Source organism: Macaca thibetana, chromosome 16, assembly GCF_024542745.1.
Source record: "Macaca thibetana thibetana isolate TM-01 chromosome 16, ASM2454274v1, whole genome shotgun sequence".
Taxonomy (NCBI): domain Eukaryota; kingdom Metazoa; phylum Chordata; class Mammalia; order Primates; family Cercopithecidae; genus Macaca; species Macaca thibetana.
The window spans coordinates 37968054-37992413 of NC_065593.1; the positions used below are offsets into that span (position 1 = coordinate 37968054).

The 24360-nt window shown below is 46.7% G+C and overlaps 2 protein-coding genes across 8 annotated transcripts in view; one reads left to right on the forward strand and one right to left on the reverse strand.

Annotated features, from left to right (window-relative positions):
• The window catches only part of COIL (coilin), a 252232-nt gene that overhangs the window by 41420 nt on the left and 186452 nt on the right, over positions 1-24360 (forward strand). The gene's annotated exons all lie outside the window — the stretch shown is intronic.
• The window catches only part of AKAP1 (A-kinase anchoring protein 1), a 39274-nt gene continuing 34335 nt past the window's right edge, over positions 19422-24360 (reverse strand). For 6 of the 7 annotated variants that reach the window (XM_050764670.1, XM_050764667.1, XM_050764666.1 and 3 more), the window contains one exon: positions 22578-23699. In XM_050764670.1, coding sequence (XP_050620627.1) covers positions 23625-23699 — 75 coding nt within the window. In that variant the 3' untranslated portion in view covers positions 22578-23624. Of the gene's footprint in view, positions 22390-22577; positions 23700-24360 lie in introns of those variants that run through there. The other variant, XM_050764672.1, reaches the window with a different exon arrangement.

Sequence of the window (24360 nt, forward strand, 5' to 3'; positions counted from 1 at the left end):
CATCAAGTCACAAAAGCCTGGTTTCAACCCACAGAGGGAACAACAACAACAAAAACGTCTGAAATGCTGAAAAAGCCAAGAGCATCGGGTACACGTTATCCAGCCCATCTTTGATTTGGGAGTTCACTGAAGCATGGCTGATGCATGGTTACCTTGGGTCCTATATGTCTCTTCTGTAAATAGGCTTTTGTTACAAGAAAAAAAAAAAAAATGGACTGACTTGGAAAAACAGAAGGAAACACAAGGAACAGCGAGACTTTTTCCCTTCCCACAAAATGGACAGGTCTGAGAACTCCCAGGATCCTGGCTGTTCACAGATTAATTAACCTCCTGCAGCCTCAGTTTCTGCCCTCTTAAAGGCGGAGTATGCAGGAGTGATGAGGAACACAGATCTGCAGACAGACTACCGGGGGCATCTTAATCCCACTTACCAGTTGTCTGGCCTGGGACACGCACTAGACTTCTGTGCTTCTGCTTCTACCTCCTGTAGAAGCTACAGTACCTACATCCTGGGGTTGTTGGGAGGGTGAAGCAGGATAATATACATAAAGTGTAAGGAATGGTGCCCGGCCCAGAGTAAGTCCTCAATAAATGTTAGCTGCAGATCATGAACCTAAATCACCCAGCTGCAGTTGTGCCGAATAATGGGAGAAGTAGTTGTAGCAGTCGTTATTATTGTTATTTAAACTGCCCCAGGACCTGTGATCTTGTGACTTCAGATTCCTTCTGCATATGCCTCCAAAATGTAGGAGACCCTTAAGGAGACTGGTGATTGATCAAGCCCTAGGGATAAGCTAAACTCAAATGAGATCTTCCCTACCTTCCCCATCCTGAGGATCATGACCATAGGCCTCAGAGTCATTTTAATGTCAGAGCAGAAAAGAACCAGCTGGGCACAGTCACTCATGCCTATAATCCCAACACTTCAGGAGGACGAGGCAGGCAGATCGCTTGAGCCCAGGAGTTCAAGACTAGCCTGGGTAACATGGCAAAGCCCTGTCTCTACTGAAAAAAAAAAAAAAAGCAAAAATTAGACAGGCATGGCGGCACATGTCTGTAGTCCTAGTTACTCAGGAGGCTTAGGTGGGAGGATCACCTGAGCCCAGGAGGTCGAGGCTGCAGTGAGCCACTGCACTGCAGCCTGGGAGACAAAAGTGTGACCCAATCTCCAAAAAAAAAAAAAAAAAAAAAAAGAACCTTGTAGGTCAGCAAGTCCACATTCCTTATTTATAGATGAGTGAAGAACTAAGGCTCAGAGAAGGCAAGTGACCTGCTCAAGGTCACACAGAACAAGAGCTGAGCTAGGAAGACAGCTCAGAGTTCATGGCTTTGCACATCCATTCCCTTCCTGTTCCCACCTACCGCTCATTCTGTCGGAGTCCCTGGCCCCTCACAAGGTCCCCTGACCTCTCTGTCTCCCGGGTGAGCATCTGTCAAGTTATGGACTCATCGAATTCTTGGCCACATCCTACTAGAGACCCATTTTTCTTACTGAATCAGGCCACCATTAGGTCCTGAAAGCCCCATAAGTCTTCTATGCATGAGCAGATCCTTTAATCTATTATTCCCGAGTCCTATTTATATATATTTATCCATATGGCTATATAAATAGGGCTTTGAGATGTATACGTGGCAGGTTATTGCTGTAACATAGCTGTTCTCCCCAAGAGGAAAACAAAAATGATGTATGACAGAAGCTCTTTTCCATGCAGAAAGCTCCTGTCTGATTTATTAAGAGTTAGGTTGCAGCCACATGCTCTGAAGTAGTGAATCTATTGCAGTTATCTAAGAGCAGGACACTCAGTTCCAGACGCCAAAACAGCAAGTCTAGGGTGTGGCAAGAGCTCAAAGAATCTTATAGCAGTCACTCGCTAGGTACTTGCCATGTCCCAGGGTATTATCTAGGATTCCTTTGGTTGCAAGTTGAAGCAAAAAATGGAAGCTTGTTATAAGGATATTGGGTGTCTCCAGGAACTCAAGGAGAGGCAGGGGGCTGGGTCTCAAAATGGCTGCAACTCCCTCTCTCCTGTGCGTTCTCTGCCTTTCTCTGGGCCTTAGCTCCATTCTTCTCTCTCACTCCAGATTAACATTCTCCATATGGAAGAAAACATGGCAGCCAGCAGCTCCCAAGTTTTGCCTCTTACAGTTTCCACGAACTCACTTTGTACTTTCTCTGGTCCCAAGTACATGGAATGGAACCCCAGTTCCCGGTGTGGCTCAAGGGTCAGGAGCAGGGTCACGAACCCAAAGCAGCTGCTGCAGGAAGCACTCAATGAACTGGATGTGGAAAGGAGCAGTTCCCAGACGATGTGGGAGAATTTTGTGTGTCACCAGACAAAGCAACCCGAATGCTTTTTCTCTATACTCGCTGTGTGGACTTGGAAAAGGCACTTAGCCTCTGTGGGCTTCAGCCTCCTTCAGTGTAAAATTGGGATAATGGTGTGCTCCGCAGAGGCAGTAGTTTTTATTGTTTTGTTCACTGATATATCCCCAGTGCCTAATCAATGCCTGAAACATGTTTATGTTCAATAAATATCTATTGAATAAATAAATGAATGAGCTGGGCACAGTGGCTCATGCCTGTAATCCCAGCATCTGCTTGTTGAGAAGCCGAAACAGGAGCATCTCTTGAGGTCAGACGTTCAAGACCGGCCTGGGCAACATAGCGAGACTCTCTCTCTACAAAAAATTTAAAAATTAGCCAGGTATAATGGCGCATGCCTGTGGTCCCAGCTACTCCAAAAGCTAAAGTGGGAGGACTGCTTGAACCTGGAGGTTGCAGTTGTGGTGTCCATGTTTGTGCCACTGAACTGCAGCCTGGGTGACAGAGACAGACCCTGTCTCAATAAATAAATAAAATACATAAATGAATGATAACTCTCTTATAAGATTGTTGGGAGGATTAACTGAAATAATAAAAAGAGCTAACAGTTAAAGAACACTTAGGTGCCAGGAGCTGTTCTAAGCATACAACATTAATGTATAGAAGACACTTCTAACAGTGCCTTGTGCATGCGTGCCCAGGTAAGAGAAAACTAGGGTTCAGGAAGCAAGCAACTAGGCCGAGGTCATTAGCTAGCAAGTGGCAGAAGCAGGATTCAAATCCAGGGCTTTCTGAAACCACTATGCTCCCTTCCCCCTTCACTGACATTCTCTAGTCCAGTATTTTCCAACTCTGGGTTGTGACTGTGGGGTGGGGAGACGTGGGGGGTGTGAATAAACATGGGGTATGGAGTATGCGTCCATATGTATAAAAAGCATTGTGGATAAACTGAATAAATATACTGATCACAGATACATGCACAGTCATTTCAAAATGTCTTACATGTTATAGTGTTTAATGAAGTACAAATTAATAATGTAAATTATTACTGAATTCAAGTCACCTAGGATCATGTATTTTCTCAATCAGCAAATACTACAAGTACGTCTGCTATTATAGAGGAGGTTTATGAAATTGTAATTTTGAAAAAAAAAAAAAAAAAAAAAACACTCAAAGGGCCGGGTGCAGTGGCTCACACCTATAATCCCAGCACTTTGGGAGGCTGAGGCAAGTGGATTACCTGAGGTCAGGAGTACAAGACCAGCCTGGGTTTCACATGGTGAAACCCAGTCTCTATTGAAAAATACAAAAATTAGCTGGGTGTGGTGGCACATGCCTGTAATCCCAGCTACTTGGGAGGCTGAGGCAGGAGAATCACTTGAACCCAGGAGGCAGAGGTTGCAGTGAGCCAAGATTGCACCATTGCACTCCAGCCGGGACAACAAGAGCAAAACTCCATCTCAAAACAAAAACAAAAACAAACAAACAAACAAAAACACTCAAATTATGAACCTCTGAGCTACGCCTACCTTCTCATGTCACAGATAAGGACAGTCAAAGTCCCTCAAAGTCATGAAGTGAGCAAGAGCAGACTCAGGGCGAGAGCCCAGGTCCTGCGACCATTGAGGTTTCTAGAGTAGAAGGGGAAAGTTCCTCCTTCCATTCTGACAGTGCCAACCAGCAGTGAGGATGTGGAGCCACAGGGAGCCACGCTCTGCTTTGGAGTGGGGATGGAATTCTTACCAGGTCTCGGACAACAATTTGACATTTTATAGTGAAGTTGAGGGTATGTCCATCCGAAGACTCAGCAACGGCACTTTTTAAATTATACCCTAGACATGTAAACAAGAAGACCTGTTCAAGATCGTTCACTGTTCTGTTGGAGCTGCCTTTTAAAGAAAAAAAAAAAAAAAAAAAAAAAAAAACCGGGCACGGTTGCTCACGCCAGGAATCCCAGCATTTTGGGAGGCCAAGGTGGGCAGATGACCCGAGGTCAGGAGTTTGAGACCAGCCTGACCAACATGGAGAAACCCTGTCTCTATTAAAAATACAAAATTAGCCAGGTGTGGTGGCACATGCCTGTAATCCCATCTACTCAGGAGGCTGAGGCAGGAGAATGGCTTGAACACGGGAGGCAGGGGAGGCAGAGGTTGCAGTAAGCCAAGATCGTGTCATTGCACTCCAGCCTGGGCAACAAGAGCAAAACTCCATCTCAAAAAAAAAAAAAAGAAAGAAAGAAAAGGAAAAAAAAAAAAGGTTGTTCACTGGAGCTTTAAAAAATGGTGCTAAGTCATATACACCATGGAATACCATGCAGCCATAAAAAAGGATGAGTTCATGTCCTTTGCAGGGACATGGATGAAGCTGGAAACCATCGTCTTCAGCAAACTATCACAAGGACAGAAAACCAAACACCGCATGTTCTCACTCATAGGTGGGAATTAAACAATGAGATCACTTGGACACAGGGTGGGGAACTTCACACACTGGGGCTTGTCGGCAGGTGGGGGACTGGGGGAGGGATAGCGTTAGGAGAAATACCTAATGTAAATGATGAGTTGATGGGTGCAGCAAACCAACATGGCACATGTATATCTATGTATCAAACCTGCATGTTGTGCACGTGTGCTCTAGAACTTAAAGTATAATTTTTTTTAAAAAAAAGCATTAGCTTATGGAAGGAAAAAAAAAATGGTGCTAACGAAATGACCCTCAAGAGAACAGAGAGAATGAAGCATGCAATGGTTTTCTATCCAAGCATTTAGGAAAAATAGCCAGTTATATCCACCCATAGGAATGAATCTCATGGTAGAAATATAACAATCCGGGCTTATCCTCTACTTGTGAACACTCAGTCCTTTATCCTCTCCAGGCCCCAGTTTTCTTTCTTTCTTTCCTTTTTTTTTTTTTTTTTTTTTTTTTGAGACAGTCTTGCTCTGTTACCCAGGCTGGAGTGCAGTGGCATGATCTTGGCTCACTGCAACCTCTGCCTCCCAGGTTCAAGCAATTCTCTTGCCTCAGCCTCCCAAGTAGTTGGGGTCACAGGCATGCGTCACCATGTCTGGTTAATTTTTGTATTTTTAGTAGAGATGGGGTTTTACCATGTTGGTCAGGCTGGTCTCGAATTTCTGACCTCAAGCAATCCACCCACCTCGGCCTCCCAAAGTGCTGGGATTACAGACGTGAGCCACCGCACCCGGCCTCCAGGCCCCAGTTTTCTTATCTGTAAAATGGGAACTGAGGATGAGATCAGTGGTTTTCAGACTGTGTTTGCCAACTCCTAGCAATGCTTCACAGGGGATGCAAACGTTTAAACATCATCTTTCGAAAATATTTAAAACTAGAGGCAACAACGTGCATATTCCAATGTGCTTTGTTCAAAATGAAAACCCCTTGCAGACCAGCGCTGCACTCATGTGGACTATCTGCTTCCCCCATTCTCCTAGAGAACCTGAAAGGAGCCTCTCTCGCCTTCTCAGTTTAATTGGAGCATATCCTACGACCACAAGGCGAGCAGCTGTCAAAATCTGTTGCCATTTTCGACTGCTTAGCTGAGAGAGTCAAGATTTTTTCAATATTGTATCACCAAAGCAAAACATCGCAATAATTTACATGTTGTGGAAGATGCTAATTGTCATCCATAACCGTAATTTCAAATTTGTATTTTTTGTTTGTTAAATCTATTTAGTAATGCAATAAGAAATATATATATATATCTATCTCACCGCCTGCACCGGTGAGAGAGGCACCACATCCTAACCACTAAACCTTCAGGGATGCAATACACATTTTTTAAACACGCTTTCTCTTTAGGCCTGGCAAGGTGGTGCATGCCTGTAATCCTAGCACTTTTGGGAGGCTGAAATGGGTGGATCACCTGAGGTCAGGAGTTTAAGACCAGCCTGGCCAACATGGTGAAACACCATCTCTACTAAAAATACAAAAAAATTAGCCAGGCGTGGTGACACACACCTGTAATCCCAGCTACTCAGGAGGCTGGGGCAAGAGAATCGCTTGAACCCGGGAGGCGGAGGTTGCAGTGAGCCAAGATTATAGCATTGCACTCCAGCCTGGGTGACAGAGTGGGACTCTGTCTCTAAATAAATAAATAAATAAATAAGTAAAATAAAAAATAAACTTCCTTTTTGGGAATAATTTTAAATACACAGAAAACTTGTAAAGATAGCACCAACAGTTCCTAAATACCCCTCCCCCATTTTCACTTTTTCCTAATATTACCAATGTCCATTACCATTTATCAAAACTAAGAAACCAACAGGGGTATGTCACTTTTAAGTGAACTCTAGATTTTATTCAGATTTCACTTGTTTTTCCATTGATGTCCTTTTTCTGTTCCAGGATCCAATCCAATATATCACATTGCATGTAGTCAACTTTGTATTTTCATCAATCTCGATGTCCTTATTTAATAAGTAATACTATAAATGAGTGCATGTAGTTTCATACTAACAAAACATCAATTTTATATGTTTTGTATAATGAAATTCCAGGAAGATTTCTTTGAGGAAAAAAAGAGGGGATCCACTGTATTTTTTTTTAAGTTTGCAAACAACTAGAGGCGCTGTTCCTTAAGGCCTGGGGAGACTGACAGCCGCGTGATTCAGTGTCAGCACAGGGTCATGTTCCATCAGGACTTACTAAGTGAGCTAAATGTGCTCAGCTCTCAGTATGGAAATTATACATCCTGTTCAGATTGAAATTGCCCTTGGCTATTCATCCTGGAGGAATGGCGACGCTCTTTTCCAATAGGATGAACGTGAAACAAATGTCCATTTACCCACTCATTCTTTTGACAAGTATTGAAGCACCTATTATGTGCCAGGCCCTCTAGGGGTTGGGAATTGTAATGAAGAAAGCAGACTACTTGCTGCCCTCAGAGAGCTTACAGTCCAATGGTGGAGACAATGATAAACAAGAGAGAAGTAAACTGTGCCGCGCAATGGTGACTCCTGCCAAAGAGGAAAGTCAACCAGGGAAAGGGAAAATTAAAGGGGGGTGGGGTGAAATTTTACTTCATGTATTTTAATTTTAGAGTCAGGGTTTCACTCCCTCACCCAGGCTGGAGTGCCGTAGTGTGATCATAGCTCACTCTCCAGGACTCAAGTGATCCTCCCACCATGCCCAGCTAATTTTTTTTTTTTTTTGGAGAGACAGGGGTCTTGCTATGTTGTCCAGGCTGGTCTTGAAGTCCTGGGCTGGGCTCAAGTGATCCACTCACCTCAGCCTCCCAAAGCACTGGGATTGTAAGCACGACCCACCACACCCGGCTGAAATTTCAGGTATAAGGTGGCCACAGCAGGCTTCCTTGAGAAGGTGACTTTTGAGTAAAGGCCTGAAGGAAGTGAAGGAGCACTCACCTGAGGGAAAAGCATTCTGGGCAGAGGGAAGCGCACATGTAAAGGTGCTGGGGCAGGAGTACACCTATGAGCTTGAGGAACAGTAAAGGGCCAGTGTGGATGAAGAGGATTGAAGGATAGGGAGAGACTAGTCAGGAGGTGGGGATGGAAACATGGGAGACTGCAGTGAGAAGAGCCTCCTTGAAACAGCTGGGAGGCTTGTGCAGCAGCAGCAGAGGCTGAGCCTTGGCAGTGCTCGCTTCCACGGGAGTGTGGCCATGTGTGCATGTGTGTACCCCTGGGGAGGACCAGAATGTGCCCCGACCAAGTGGAGATGCATGGCTGTGTCTGCTTGGAGCAAGCTGGGAGAGCAGGGCTTGCCTGGGCTCCTCACCAGCTCCCTGAGGCACGGCGTGAGCCTGCCTCCTATGCCCACGCTGTCCTGCGAGGGGCCGATGGGGCGGAGCAGTGAGGAGCCTGGCCCAGGGCAGGAGTCTGAGCAGCTTGCCTGTGCTGGCAGCAAGTCCTGAACTTACTGGCCCAGGGAGAAATTAACCCCGCAGCTCTTGGGGACACTCCAGAAATGAGGAGAAACTCAGGAAAGAGAGGAACTTCTTACAAGTCATGATATGGGATGTGGGAGGCATTTTCATTTAAATGTTAAACCCAAGTGTCCTTCAGCAGGTGGCTGGATTACCAAAGTGTGGTACAACCATTCAGTGGAACGCAGCAATAAAAAGGATACGCAAAGCAAATGAGTAAGTCTCAAAGAGTGATGCCGGGTGAAAGAAGGCAAGCAGAATCATACTGCCTGATTCCATTTATTTAAAATTCCAGAAAATGCAAACGAATCTCCAGTGATGTAAAGCAGATTATTGGTTGTCTGGGGATGGGAGGGAGGCGCAGGAAGGACTACCTAGAAAAAAGTAAACTTGGGAGGTGATGGATACGTTCATTATCTTGATTGTGGTAATGAGTTCACGGATGTGTACATAGGTCAAAACTTATAAAGTTGTATGGCCAGGTGCGGTGTCTCACGCCTGTAATTCCAGCACTTCGGGAGGCCAAAGCAGGTGGATAACTTGAGGTCAGGAGTTCAAGACCAGCCGAGACAACATGGTGAAACCCCATCTCTACTAAAAATACAAAAAATTAGCTGGGTGTGGTGGCGGGCACCTATAATCCCAGCTATTTGGGAGGCTGAGGCAGCAGAATTGCTTGAACCCAGGAGGCGGAGGTCACAGTGAGCCGAGATTGCGCCACTGCACTCCAGCCTGGGTGACACAGCAAGACCCTGTCTCGAAAAAAAAAAAAAAAAAAAAAACTTTTAAAGTTGCATACTTTAAATATGTACAACTTATTTTATTCTAATTATACATCAATAGTTAAAAAATATAAATGGCCTGTACACTTCAAATACAAGTTAGAGGTGGTCAGAATGGGGAAGGTAAAAGATGTGACTTTATGTGTTCCAAGATATTATTTATATTACATATATTAAAAACATGATTATGTATTCTACATTTTATGTGTAATTATATATGTGATTACATACTAAAATGTATATTTATATGTGTATTTGTATTAAATATATTTGATTTTCTCATTTACATCTCTTTCATATGATTTCATAGATTTATAAATGTCTTATGTTGTATGTCACATACAATTGCTTGTATGCATTTTTAGATTATGAAAATACTGGTGGGGGGGTGTTTATATAGAGAATCCCAGATGTCAGCTGGGGCCTCCTGGCCCCATAAGGTGGGTAGCATTGATTTGACCCCCCCGTTTCTATTTCCACAGTCCAAAACTATCTCCAAAATGTCTCCAAATTCCAGAGAGCCGAGTTTCTAGACTTCCAGCCTCCCCTAAATCCTGCCCAGCCCTGGGTCTCCTGGCTGTGGCTTTATCCCCACCCTGGTTAAGCATTCATAAATGAAACATCTCTTCCTTTCTCTCCTCCTTTCCTGGCCCGACCCCACCTCACCCCCAGCCCCACCTCCCAAGCACCTCAAATACAACGCTGCTACCTGAAACCGAATCAGCACCACAGGGCAAACACCTTAAAAGGGGGCGCGGTTCTCCTTAGGCTGCCCTGGCCCCCTGGCCGGGACTTCCTCAGCCTTCTCTCCCTCCCCATCTCCCCTTCCAGTCCCCTCTCTCCTCTTTGTTCCTCCCTGTGGGATCACGTTCTTCTCTGCCCCAAATTCTTCCCTTTTCAGAGCAGGGCAATTCTGCTGGCCCAGAACCTCCTCCCAAACTCTCAGATGCTCGGCAGAACAGAAGGCCCACAGAGAGAGAGCTCCGACTGCCAAGAGCTATTTTTCTCTGCCTCCCACATCTGTAGGTTTGTGACTCTACGCGCCTTCATAGCCACGTGCATCTGCACACACACTTACACTGGGAGGAAATACCCCAAGATGCTAACCCGAAAAGCAGAGTCTGGGAATTGGCAGGCTACCCCTCTTGGGTTCCCTCTTCCCCTCTCTACGCCCACGTTCCAGAGCCCTCAGGACTCCTGCCTCACCCCCTCACTCTCTGAAGTGTCTTTCCTTCCTGTCTTAAACTGTTGCTCTGCCGTCCCACTCTGCCTCAAAGGGCTGCCTTTCCTGAGCGAGTAGCAAGCCAGCCAGTACAAAGGCTGAATAAACAGTCAGTGGAAATTAACTTGAACGTTCAGGGAGAAGAACAAAGACTTTCGATGTGAGCTGGGGAAGGAATCATAATTGCCAGAGAGAGAGGGGCGGCCCAGGCGCCCGGTTGCAAGAGACACAAGAAGCAGCGTTGTTGACAGTGGCGGAGACAGACAGGCGCGATGCTGATTTGATAAGTGGAAGGGCGAGAATTGTAATGTAATGATGTTGATGGAGAGGGGAACGAGGACTCAGAGGGGAGAGGCAGGTGACGGGTCCCTAAGGCAGCCAGCTGAGGTGGCTGTGCCTGAACGGGGGATCCTAGCTTCACACCCTGAGACCGGGGCCTGGGCAGCAGGTGTTCTGATGGCAGTTGTACCCTGGGGCCATAATTACAGCCAAGGAGCATCCCATGGCAGTTCCAGGGAAAAGTGGAGGGAGGACTGGCAATTGGGTCTCCAGCGTGGGGGAAATGATGGATCCCTATGGACCTAGAGAGATGGGGCAGCCCCGACTCTGGAAGAACCCATAGAAGCAGACAAAGCTGGCCTGCTTGAGATTTCTACAGAGAAGCATTCAGCAGATCTTGTTGTCTTCAGGCCGCAGCTAAGGGACATAAATAAGAAAATACAGATCGAGTGCAACCTGGATGCCAGCGGCTTCATGTGTAAGTCCTACAATCACCGTTTGAGGCGGCACTATTATTGACCCTAGTTTACAGAGGAGCAAACTGAGGTCCAGAGAAGTGGAGTAACTTTCCCAAGATCACACAGCTCTTAACTGGCATAGCCAACCCAGAACTGTCCAGGCAGGTACATTTGCCTTTGCAGGTTGAGAGGTTTCAGCCTTAGTGACACATCGATGTGGTCAGAGATCTAAGGTTCAAGGGTCTAAAGCCTGGCAGCATCCGGCTTTTTCTTCGTATCACTCACAAGTATCCTGACAGGCCTAGTCTGCACCCACCAGAGGCTAAGATGCACCCACCACCTGTCCAAAACCTTCCACCAGTCACGAGGTGCAGAGGAGGCTCCCTGCCACTGGCATGAGCTGCTCACTGGGTATTCCGCACTCACGTTCTCATGTAACCTCATCAGGTCTCACCTGACCCCAAAGTGGGGTGCTTAGAAGGAACATAAGGAAGACCCCTCCAAAGAGGCCTGAGATGCTGGAACGCACAAGACAAGGACACAGTCATGGAATCCCCTTTGGGCATCTCATCCTCTGTTAAATGCGCCTCCATCTATAGTATTTGCTTGGGGGCAAATGGACTCAACTGATCATTCGACGAAATATTTTTGAGAGTGGATGATGTTCCGGGTCCTGTTTTATATGCTGGGGTTACATAATAAAAGACTAGGCCCTGCTTTGGAGGGGCCCACAGTACCAGCAGCTGAATCACAGCAGGCCATGGGAACCGAGGGGCCGCCATCCCACAGCTGGTGGGAGGCCAGGGTGAGGGTTCAGAAATACTTCCTGGAGGAGGGAGCCTCAGAGTAGAGAGTGTGTTAGGGGAAAGGCAAGGGGTAGAGGTGGAAAGAGAACACAGACTTTCTGCAGATTAGAAGACTGGAGGTGGGGGTTGGTGAGCCAGGAAGCTCTGATGGCCTTGGGGTTCTGGGAGCCTTTCTGGATGGTATTGGAAGTCTCTGTTGGGGGCGCTAAGAATGGCTGGTGCCTCTGATCCAGCTGGGAATGGGGATAAAATAAAGATTCCAGGCCAGGCGCGGTGGCTCATACCGGTAATCCCAGCACTTTGTGAGGCCAAAGTGGGTGGATCACTTGAGGTTAGTAGTTCAAGACCACCCTGGCCAACATGGTGAAACCCCATCTCTACTAAAAATACAAAAATTAGCTGGGCATGGTGGCACACACCTGTAATCCAAACTACTCGGGAGGCTGAGGCAGGAGAATCGCTTGAACCCGGGAGGCGGAGGTTGCAGTGAGCTGAGATTGCACCACTGCACTCCAGCCTGGGCAACAGAGCGAGATTCCATCAAAAAAAAAAAAAAAAGAAGAAGAAAGAGAGAAAGAGAGAAAGGGAGGGAGGGAGAATGGGAGGAAGGGAAGGGGAAGGGAAGGGGAAGGGGAAGGGAAGGGGAAGGGGAAGGGGAAGGGGAAGGGGAAGGGGAAGGGAAAGGGAAGGGGAAGGGAAGGGGAAGGGGAAGGGAAGGGGAAGGGGAAGGGAAGGGAAGGGAAGGGAAGGGGAAGGGAAGGGGAAGGGAAGGGGAAGGGAAGGGGAAGGGAAGGGGAAGGGAGGGGAAGGGAAGGGAAAGGAGGAAAGGAAGGAAAGGAAAAAAGAAAGAAAAGAAACAAAGATTCCAGAGTGTTTCTCTCCCTGCAGGAAACGGAGGAGACTCCCCAGGACCCTTGCTGGGTATCCTGGGGCTGGTCTGCCAGGATGTAAACATGGGAACCAGCATCTTCTGGAGGGAGGCCATACCAGGCCACCTCCATACCTCCCAGGAATTGACAGGAAGGACGCTCAGGGTCTCCATTGCTCTCTGAGTCATACCATGTTCTATATGTTCGTGGCCTGAGGACATGCTATAAATATTCATGGCTGGAAAAACAAGGTGAGAGTACAGTCGTCTCCAGAAGAAACCACGGAGGGCAACCGGCTTTCATCGGGCAACTTCGCTTCCCGCCTTTAAATGCTAGGTCAAAGCCGGAGGAAGAACTAAACCTTCTAAAACCCAGTTTCCTTAATTTGCTTAACAAAAGACATCTCCATGCTCTATGGCCTCTTAATTTCCGTAGATGTTAAAGTGCAGAGAATTAAAGAATCAATGGACAATTAAGGAGGCACTGGCAGGTTCTGGCCAAGAGCATATTATTTATTTATTCAGACAGCCACGCTCATTTTTAAAGCGCTAACTTTCCATTTTGTTTCTGACATCAAAAATAAATCAAAGTGAACTGTACACGTCATAGCTGAAAAAAATTATTTGCATGATACATTGCCCCTTTGAAGCCTCAGTAGCCATCTGCAAAATAAATGTTTGTATCAAAACAACAACAACAAAACGATACGCATTCATTCCGGCACCAGCATTTTCTTAGGATACAGACAGGATTGAAAAAAGCAGAAATAAGGTTTTAATTCACTAGTGATTTTTCCACGCAGTCTCAAGCTTCTTTTTGATTTCTGAGCATCCATTTTCCTGGGTCATCTAGAGAAGGTTGCAAGATTTTAGTCCATTAACACAGTGGTAGTTTGGTGAAATCTCAACAGGCAGAGACAAGCAGCCAGAGTGGGGACACAGGTTGGCTGAGGGCTCCCTGCAGCACTCAGCCAGCCCCTGTGTTTCTGCTTCTGGTCCAAGACCTTGCCCCTAAATTGCGGGTCCCCTAGTAGCCCCCCCTTTTCCCTCTATCCAGCTGACAGCATTGTATATGTCTTACCTAAAAAGGAAAATACAAAATTGCCATGTGATATCTTGCTCTTTAAAGGTTCCCTGATTGGGACAAGCGCTGTGGAATTGTTCCTTCACTGTGACCTTCACTCAGTAGCCCTTCCCCAGCCCGCCCACCTTCACCCCGTCCAGCACGCCCACCCTTACCCCGTCCAGCACGCCCACCCTCACCCCCTCCAGCCCGCCCACCCTCACCCCGTCCAGCACGCCCACCCTCACCCCCTCCAACCCGCCCACCCTCACCCCGTCCAGCCCGCCCACCCTCACCCCAGACAGCCCACCCTCTATTTCACCGATTCCTGCTCACTTCTTCCCAAGTTACCCAGAGGTTGATTCTAGGAACGTGATTTTCAAACTTAAGTGTGCATCAGGACAGTGTGTTAAAACAGAGTTTTGGATTCAGGAGGTCTGGGGGAGGGCCCGAGAATGTGCATTTCTATTAAGTTCTAATAATAAGATCGCGTAGTGAGAACGGCTGTTCTCACTATTGGGGTAGGGGGCGGTGTGCGGAAGGCGGGGAGGACACTTCCAGTAACTTGTGCTGTGGCGCCATCTAGTGGTCTATGATATAGTGGCAGCAATCTGTGTTGTGTGCATTGAGTAACCTTGAAAACTAGCCCTTTCCACGCGCCTTCACCTTTATCATCTCTACTTTTTTAAGAGTTTTACTGAAGTTAAATGATCACTTTTCATACTCTGAACAACCACTGGAGAATGGGATCTTTACAGACTGTGTCCTACCCGAAGCCCCACAGCGGCAGAACTGAGACTGGAAGACGGCTATTTTAAGGCTAGAAATTTTAAACTGTGCAAATAGACTTTGGTATTTGTCCTCAGGATATTTCCAGCCTAAGGCAAGATATTGGAAGACAGCGACACAGCCACCCAGATTACACAGTAATTAAACCCTAACTTAACTAAAAACTTAGTCCCGAACACTTCCTAGCAGCCAAGTCAACGCAGGAAACAAGGATTCCATCTACTCACAACCTAAAGCAAGGGAGCACGCCTGTTTATGAGTAAAATCAAATGGTCCCAAGTTATAGGAGCAGCGGGCATGAGTTTAGCCTAGGAGGCTTACTGAAAATGCAGATTCCAGGTCCCAGCACTTTGCATTTTTAAACAAGCACTCCAGGTAAACTGAGGCTAATGGCCTGAGCGCCCTCATTTGAGAAACACTGTCTGAAATGGTGTGGCCTCCTATCAGGATGTTCCTCCACCCTGTGATGTCCAATGGGAACTAAGAGGCACACATGTGATCTTAGCATGTCCACTAGCCACCCTTTAAAAAAGCAAGTGTAACCGGTGAAACCCCATCTCTACTAAAAATACAAAAAAAAAAAAAAAAAAAAAATTAGCCGGGTGTGGTGGCAGGTGCTTGTAGTCCCAGCTACTCGGGAGGCTGAGGCAGGAGCATGGCGTGAACCCGGGAGGCAGAGTTTGCAGTGAGCCGAGATCACGCCACTGCACTCCAGCCTGGGGCGACAGAGCGAGACTCTGTCTCAGAAAAACAAAAAAACAAGTGTAACTATGTTTTATTTAACCCACTATGTCCAAAATAATATTTCAATGTGTAATTATTCCTTTTCTTATAAAGTGTGTATTTTATAACACAGCTACTGCACTCCAGCCTGGGCAACAGAGAGAAACCCTCTCTCAAAAAAAACCAAAAAATTCCCAAACACAAATAATTACTGGAGCTAAACATGTTCCTGCTCTGTGGTGTGTACCCCTTACAGGTGTGTGCCCGAGAGAAATGAATGTATGCATCCACTAAAAATACAAGAATGAAGGATAGGAGCTTTAAGCATTACAGCCTAAAACCAGAAACCTCAATGAACATCAAAGAATGGGTAAATAAATTGTACTATATTCATACAGTGGCGCGCACAAGACAGCTGAGGCACGTGCCATCTCAGGCAAAACGGTGAGTGCAAACACTAAGATGCAAGAGTGCAGACTGCACCATCCCATTAACACAAAATTCCAGAGTAGGAAAATTAATCTTACGGCGATAAAATTACAGTTCCCTAAGGGACAAGGTATTGATTAAACGAGGGCATGAGGTCAACTCCTGGGATCCTAGAAATGTTCCTTTAACCTCTGGTGATGGTTACCCAGAGGCACACGTATGTGAAAATGCATCATGTTCTACATTCAAGATGTGTGCAGTTGGTGTGCTTTGGTGTACAAGTTACACTCCAAAGGTAATAATTTTTCTAAATCTCTCTCAGTGCCCACCAATTAAATCCGTGTCTCTGAAAACGGGTCTCTGATACCAAGTCACTTAAAGGTTTTTTGTTTGTTTGTTTGTCTTTTTAGCCATAACTTAAGAATGTCCTGCAAAGGCATCAGTAGTTTTCAAAATGATTCCAAAATGCAGCCAGGGTTGAACATCCATGCCCTGGGCTCATGAAGTGTTCAAACTTTGATGAATGTATGAATAGCCTGGGAGTCACAAAAATGAGGATTCAGGAGGGTGGAGCCTGAGATTCTGCTCCCAGGAGCTGCCGGCGCTGCAGGTTTGTGACCCATACTTTGCTGTCTAAAGAGGGTCTTCCCAGTCTATCCTGGGAAGACTGCCCACCCTCTGGGTGTGGAGGGTCCTGTGCCTGATCACTCTACCAGGAACAAGGCAGGTACCATGAAGGAAGTCTACAAGGCACAGAGCTGCCCACTATCATCATAAGGAACCTGAGATTCTACAATTTTCAAAATCTAAAGAACTCACGGTTGGCCTGGCGCTGTGGCTCACGCCTATAATCCCGGCACTTTGGGAGGCAGAGGTGGTGGATTGCTTTAGCTCAGGAGTTTGAGACCAGCCTGGGTAACATAGTGAGACCCCCTGTCTCTACTAAAAATATAAGAATTAGCTGGGTGTGGTGGTGCATGCTTGTAATCCCAGCTACTCACAAGGCTGAGGCAGGAGAATTGCTTGAACCCGGGAGGTGGAGGTTGCAGTGAGCCGGGATGGTGCCACTGCACTCCAGCCTGGGCGACAGAGCGAGGCTCTGTCTCACAGAAAAACAGAGCAAAAAAAACTCATGGTTGCAAAAGAGGCAAATAAATATCAAAGCTGCATTTAAGTTTGATTAAATGGAGGGTGGGGGTAGGAATTGCACATGAGTGTTTCCAGCAGGGGCCAGCAAACTTTCTGTGAAAGACTAGATATTTTTGGCTTTGCAGGGCATCCAGTCTATTGGATGGTACTCATCTCTGTGGTTACTCACCTCTGTGGTTGTAGCACAAACACAGCCACAGGCAATATGTAAACAAATGGTCATGCCTGTTCCAATAAAACTTTATTGACAAACCCAGGCCTAGTGTGTGACTCTGTTTATGTTATGCTGTCATCTGTGTGTGCTCGGTGTGTCGGGATTAAACCTCTGGTAGGAAACACAAGACACTAGATATAGTGTCCTCCAGAGAGAAAATGCGGGTGTCTGGGGGAAACAGGAAGATTTCCTTTTTTCTGGTTATCCTTAAGTATCTTTGGAATCATGTATTACGTGTTTATTACCTATTAAAAGATGAAAAAGACAGGACTTCTATAAGTGATGTTTTCGCAGACAGCTTCCTATGATGTCATGCTCTCACTTTATTTTTATTTTTTAGAGACAAGGTCTCACTTTATTGTCCAGGCTGGAGTGTGGTGGTATGATCATGGCTCAACTATAGCCTCCACCTCTTGCCTCAGCCTCCCGAGTAGCTGGGACTACAGGCATGCACCACCAAACCTGGCTAATTTTTGTATTTTTAGTAGAGATGGGGTTTCACTATGTTGCCCAGGCTCTCCTGGGCTCAAGTGATCCTTCCACCCCGGCCTCCCAAAGTGCTGGGATTATAGGTGTGAGCCCTGTAATCAGACCAGCCCTGCAGCAGACCAGCCCCTGCTCTTTTACCATCTCCTTTTCCAAGTGTCCATGAGCCAGACCTACAGGACCAGCCCCAATCTCAGCAGGAAGTACCTCCCATCATGGCAATGACCCTGGCCGTTCAGCTTCTCCCTCACCTACCACGCCACTCTGTTCAGCCTCCTCTTCCTTCAAAGCCTGGAGGAGGCCAGCTCTGGAGAGGAGCCCTCCCACCTGTCACCTCATTCATCCTTCTTGTCAACACATCCATTTGGTGCTTGGACCATCATAAAGAGAAGCAGAGGCATCACATGCAAGCAAAGACAGAGTCTGGAATGCAGAAGGCCCGGGTTCAAGTCTGGCTCTGCTGATTTGAAGCCTCAGTTTCCTTCCTACCTCATCAGCAATTGCCAGGATCCCATTAGAAAGTGGGAGAAGGCACCCACTCAGGAAAGCACCATCTGCATCGAGATCATCAAACTCCCCTCCCAAAACAGAGAAGCTCCCTAAAGGCTCAATGCAAGTTTCATCTTTGAAGCACCCAGCAGGATGCAGGCGCTCAATGGAGAGAAAGAAATCAGTGGGAGCAGTCGGGGCTCCTGCCTGTCACCAAGCCAGGGAGGCCGGGGAAAGACAAGAAATCCATCCCAGCTCCAGGTAGGAGGTATCCGCCTTCCTTGCCCAGAGCATCAGGGCTTCTCAAATACCGTCTGTCCCCACCAGATGTCAGTTGGGCCTGTTTCTAGCAAGAAACAGCCAAGATCTCTCTTAGATGATTTGCTTTGTAAAAATACAAGTCAGCCTCATTAAGAGGAATCTTCAGGAAGGCTCTTATTCACAGATCAGTCAAAAGTCAAACCTGGCAAGCATGTCAGCACTCACCTAATTCACCCCCACTGTTTACAGATGGGGTGATGAGAAGACAGGGCGAGGAGCTTGTGAGCTTGTCCCCAGTCAGGCATAAGAACATGGTACCCTGGCAGCTTCTACGGCCAGAGTACTGAGCCCTTGGAGGAAAGGTGTGGGCCCTTAGAATGGCAGGCCATGGGGAACACACAAGCCCCAAACCTCAGAGGCTCATGTGAGATGTTTCACAAACCACACACCCATGAGGGCCGGCTGCAGCCCTGTTCCATGTCATCTTCACACCGGGACCCAGGCGGGTGGATGGGTGTCCACCTGGCATGTGGCCGATGCTGGTGCAGAGGGAGAAGAAAAGTGAACCACATTCTGGCTCAAGGCATCTGCCTAGGTGACTCGTGCCACCTTTACCCCTCTTCCACTGACCAGGATGAGTCCAGGCCTGAGTCCAACAAAACTAGGATGTACCCTCCTACTGTGAGGAAGACAGAATTTTTGGCAAGGAGACATCCAGTCTACCAGAGATGCCCAGCTAAACTACAAAAAGATAAATGTGTTGATGTACAAGATCTCATATATGCTCTGATAACAACAAAAATTTCAGGACTGGGTGCAGTGGCTTGTGTCTGTAATACCAGCACTTTGCGGGGCTGAGGCGGTGGAGATCGCTTGGGGCCAAGAGATCGAGACCAGCCTGGGCAACATGGCAGACCCCATCTCTACAAAAAAAATGAAACAACAAATGAGTTGGGTGTGGTGGCATGCGCCTGTGCTCCCAGCTACTCAGGAGGCTGAGGAGGGAGGATTGCTTGAGCCAGGGAGTGCGAGGCTGCAATAAGCTGACTGCACCATTGCACTCCAGTTTGGACAGCAGGTTGAGACCCTGTATTTAAATTAAAAAAAAAAAAAAAGCCACAGGGAAGGAGAGGGCAAGAAAGGAAAACAATAAATTCAAATATTTTACATACCCAACTTCCTAGATTATTAAAACTTTATACCAACTCAATAGTGTGCATTATTTTCAAATACCAATAGAATATTTAGTATGGTCCCCTTCCCTGCAAAATGATTCTAAAGTTCATCTGGAAAACTAAATGTGCAAAAGAACATACAACTTTTTGAATAAGGAAGAACATAAATAAGGCTGTCAGAATCAGTGTGATGCTGACCAATGCAATAGTCTAGGCCTACACTGTCCCAACGTGGTAGCCACAAGCCACATGTGGCTATCAAGCCCTTGAAATGTGGCCAGCCTGAACAGCGGTATGCTGAAGTATAAAATGCACACTGGACTGAGTGGGAAAAACACCGTAAAACAACTCATTAATACGTTTCATATCCATTACATGCTGAAATGATATGACTTAAAATATTATGAAAATTAATTTCATCTGTTTCTTTGCACTTTTTAATTGTGGCTCCTAGAAAGTTTTAAATTACAGATGTGGCTCATATATTTCTATTGGACATTGCTGGTCTAGGAACAGACCCAGATTTTCCATCCATATCCTTTATGATATTTCCCAATGGAAACTTAGAGGTTTGTTTTTGTTTTTTTTTTTTTTTTTTTGGAGACAGTCTGGCTCTGTCACCCAGGCTAGAGTCCAGTGGTATGATCTCAGCTCACTGCAACCTCCGCCTTCTAGGTTCAAGCGATTCTCCTGTCTCAGCTTCCCAAGTAGCTGGGATGACAGGTGTGTGCCACCATGCCTAATTTTTCTCGTATTTTTAATAGAGATGGGGTTTTCGCTACGTTGGCCTGGCTGGTTTCGAACTCCTGGCCTCAAGTGATCCACCCGCCTCAGCCTCCCAAAATGCTGGGATTACAGGCGCGATCCACCGCGCCTGGCCAGTTTTCCTTGCTTTACATTACCACAGTTTCAAAATGTCCACTCTTCGGCCCTAGCTGCTGTGAGTGTCTCTCAGCTTGTGTTACTTAGATTTAAATTTTCCATAAAAGCAAAATCATTGATGTCTCCTGTCATGGTATCTTTCCCACTCTAAGTTCCAAAGCTTTCCCATGGACTGATCATTTAATCACTGTGGCATTTATTTGGGGATGTGGACCGGGGCAAGATGAATCCATGCTGCTTTAGGGGTGGTGGTGAAGAGCACCTGGCCTGGGGTAGCAGCCTGGTGTTTAGTTTCAGCTCTGCTCTAACCACAAACTACTTTCCAAAGTCACCATATTCTATCGCTTGGGTCTGCTCATCTACGGAGTCCCTGCCTCCCTGGGTTGTGTCAAGGACTCAAGTGTTACCTGTAAAAGAGACAGCACCTGATATACAGTAAGCACTCCCTAACTCTAGCTACAACTCTCATTTTATCTTAGAACTGACATTAGTTATCATCTGACAGATGTTGATGTCTACAAGTGGCCTACCTGAAGTTATACAAGGTATAGCAGTAACCCTAGAACCCATCCTCCACGGTGATGCCCCAGAGACCAGAGGGGCGGTACTGACACCAACAGCTGCAGTGAGAACAGGGTGGAAGCTCCAGCCTCCTGCGTCCAGCATGCCACCTCTCTCCCCTACAGCCTGGGCAGATTACCAGATTACCAGATCTCTCACCAGCACTGGCTTCTCCTGTGAGTTTCCAATTCACACCAACACAGGATGCCCCACAGGTAATTCAAAGAGGGTGTCTCAAATGCACTTGCCCAGGCAGCTGACTTGCGGAGGGATGGAGTGAGGACCTCCATAAATCTGCTCCTCCTTGAGAACAATGAGATTTCTGGCAAAATGGTTAAAAGTTAAGGTTTTCAGAACTCTGGAAATTAATCAAAGGCCCGTAACAATCTGAGAAGCATTTATTCGAGGAGTACAAGTCCTTCCCCAGCCTCCAACCTGCTCTTCCTCAGGCATTCCAAACTGAGTTTAATGGAGGCACCCTTGCAGGGGAGGACTCTAAGGCCTGGGAGTCCCGAGTAGCAGCCCATCCCGCTCATGAAAGCGCAGGGGGCTTTATGGGAGGATCCTGACTTCATCACATCTTGTCTGCCCCAGGCTCCATCCCAGAAGAATCCTTTTCTCGTGTCTACACTTCCACCTCACCCATCCTTTTCCCTGCACCAGAATCACGGTTTAATGTTTGAAACCCCTCAATGGTTCCCTGGAGATAAAAGCTCAATCTGCACACCAGGCTCTGTGCGCATTCCCTAAGTTAGTCGGAAGGCTTCCATAGACCTTTTCATGCTCCAGCAATGCTGGATTATAGAGGAAAAGCTTAGACCTGGGTGTATGGTGACTTGGCCAAAGTCACACCCAATTCCTGCCAGGACTTAAAGCCAACAGTGGCTAAGAACTGCAGGGGAGCTCCCTGAGACCAAGCCCTGTAGAAGCAGAGGGCATTTCCATGATTAAATTGCCGTATGAGGTTATCTCATCTTACAGATGAGGGAAACCAAGGCTGTTAACCACACAGGTGAGAACCTGGATGGAGGGGAAGATAGGCACCTGACAATGGCCACAGCTCAGGCTCATGGGGCTGCAGTCTTCCGCCAGGAGACAGGAAGGAGAACAAGCCAGCTGGGTTGGAACTGGGAGGAACTCCCAGGAGTGGTTGTGCGGTGGGGAGAATACCTCCAATCTGAATGGCCCTCAGGCTACATTAGCGCTCTAAAGACTAGAGCTCAAGCTCAACAGCCCTGCAGCCAGAGGCCTCAAACGTAGGGGGCGGGGCGGGGCACTGGGGTAGGCCTGGGCAGCAGTGGCCAGAGCCTTCTTTAAGAGCAGGGGCTATTATATTGAGGCAGTATCTCTTCCCATACATAATGATGTATTTCTTACATCATTCTCATCACCATAGTAGATTAAATAACTTCATGAATCTATTAAGAATGACAAACAAAGAAGGCACAACCTGTTTTAGAAGCCGGTGATTTAAACTGAGTCTGGCTAGTTAATATGCAGTGAAGGAAGTCAGAGGACACTTGGCTGCCACCTGGTGGAACAAGAGAGAGGAAAAGGCGATAGAAATTTCTGGCCAAACTCTTCAAAAAACCACGGGTCTCCTGTAGAGGTGGTTGTGTGGGGCCTGTGATCCAGCTCGCCACACTCACCGCCCCCCTCTTCACTCTCCACCCCCCCCCAATTCTTCACCACTGGAAAAAAATGGACTCAAAGCTATAGTTCATACAATTGAAGATTTATGTAAGTTTAAGTGACTTAAGTTACTTATTTTTAAACTGCACAATGCTGAAGCCAGTCTAAAAAAGAATCAAACACACCACTGCAAGTTAATTCAATGAGTTACTTTTTTTTTTTTTTTTTTTTTTTTTAAACAGATTTGTACAGCAAAAAGTTCCCAGATCACAGTCTCTACCATACAGTCAACCGTCCAGTGTGCAGGAAGCCACAGGGGCCCTGGCCAGAGGGGCCGAGGGTGGCAGCTGCACTGCAGAGTTGACTTCTACTTACAGGTGATATGTGGCTGGAAAAACCTTGAGTTCCCTTTGTTCTCCAGTGTATCTTGTACAAAATATTACATTTGTTTAAACACATATTTACAGAGTTTGCACAAATAGAAAATGGGTACAAATTACAACCAGGCTTCGAAGGATACCAGTTCCCCTCCCCACTGACCAAGGTCAGGAGTGATGACCACTTCATATTTACAGCTGCAATTTAAAAAGTCTGTATTTAGAGACCTAGATGAAGTTTATAAAAACTGGTTAAATATCATCAATTCATTTATGTAAGCTGTACAAGTAGTGGATACCAATTAGTCAGTTCATGTCTTGCTCCCTGAAGAAAGATTTGAAGTAAAAGAAACCCTCTCAAGCAAGCAACACACATCCCTGGCCTGTCTGCCAGTTTGTTTGGATATTGCCGGGGAAGGAGATAGAAGGAAGAAGGGAATGGAACAGGGGAAGAGGACAATCTGGTTGAGACTGTTTCTATTCTTTTCTTTTTTTTGTTTTTTGAACAGCTGAGAACCAGGATAAGCCAGCTGGCTTGTTAAACACTATCCTTTAGCTTTGAGAAGAGAACCCACGGTTTCATCCTTTTTTCTCAGAGACGAAACGTCTTCTCAATAGGACTACAGTATGGAGGAAGAAAGGACTTTCTGGAGAGGGCAATGTTTGTTATTCTGATGTTAATCTTTGACTTGAGTGCCAAGCCCGGTTTCAACAGTGCAAAAAAAGACTCTCAGGAAGCAGCATGGGGAACCGGGGGTCAAAGGCTTGCATAGTAGCTGTCTACCCACTGGGCAAGGCCTCGCTCCACCAGGGACCGGTTTATCAACACCACCTAGAAAAGAAAGTTCCCTTAAAGCTTTGTCCATGGCACCTTGGGGCCATCTCCCAAGCCAACATGAGCTCTCCCCTCCCCAGTTGCCACTGCAGGCAAGAGATGTACAAGACTAACAGTGTAGCCTGGAGTCTTGGTGGCTCGTGCCTGTAATCCCAGCATTTTGGGAGGCTGAGGCAGGTGGATCACCTGAGGTCAGGAGTCCAAGACCAGCCTGGCCAACATGGTGAAACCCCGTCTCTACTAAAGATATAAAAATTAGCCAGGCGTGGTGGCACATGCCTGTAATCCCAGTTACTGAGGCTGAGGCAGAATCGCTTGAACCCCGGAGGCGGAGGTTACAATGAGCTGAGATCACGCCACTGCATTCCAGCCTGGACAACAAGAGCGAGACTCTGTCTCCAAAAAGAAAATAAAACGAGTAACAGGGTGGGGGACATGGCTTGTGCTCTAGCCAACAGGAACATTTATTTAAGTGTTCTGTTGGCTGCTGTGGCATGAGGATAGGTGTTTTTTGTTGTTGTTGTTTTTGTTTTTTTGAGACAGAGTCTTGCTCTGTCACCCAGGCTGGAATGCAGTGGCACAATCTTGGTTCTTTGCAACCTCTGTCTCCCAGGTTCAAATGATTCTCCTGCCTCAGCCTCCCAAGCAGCTGGGATCA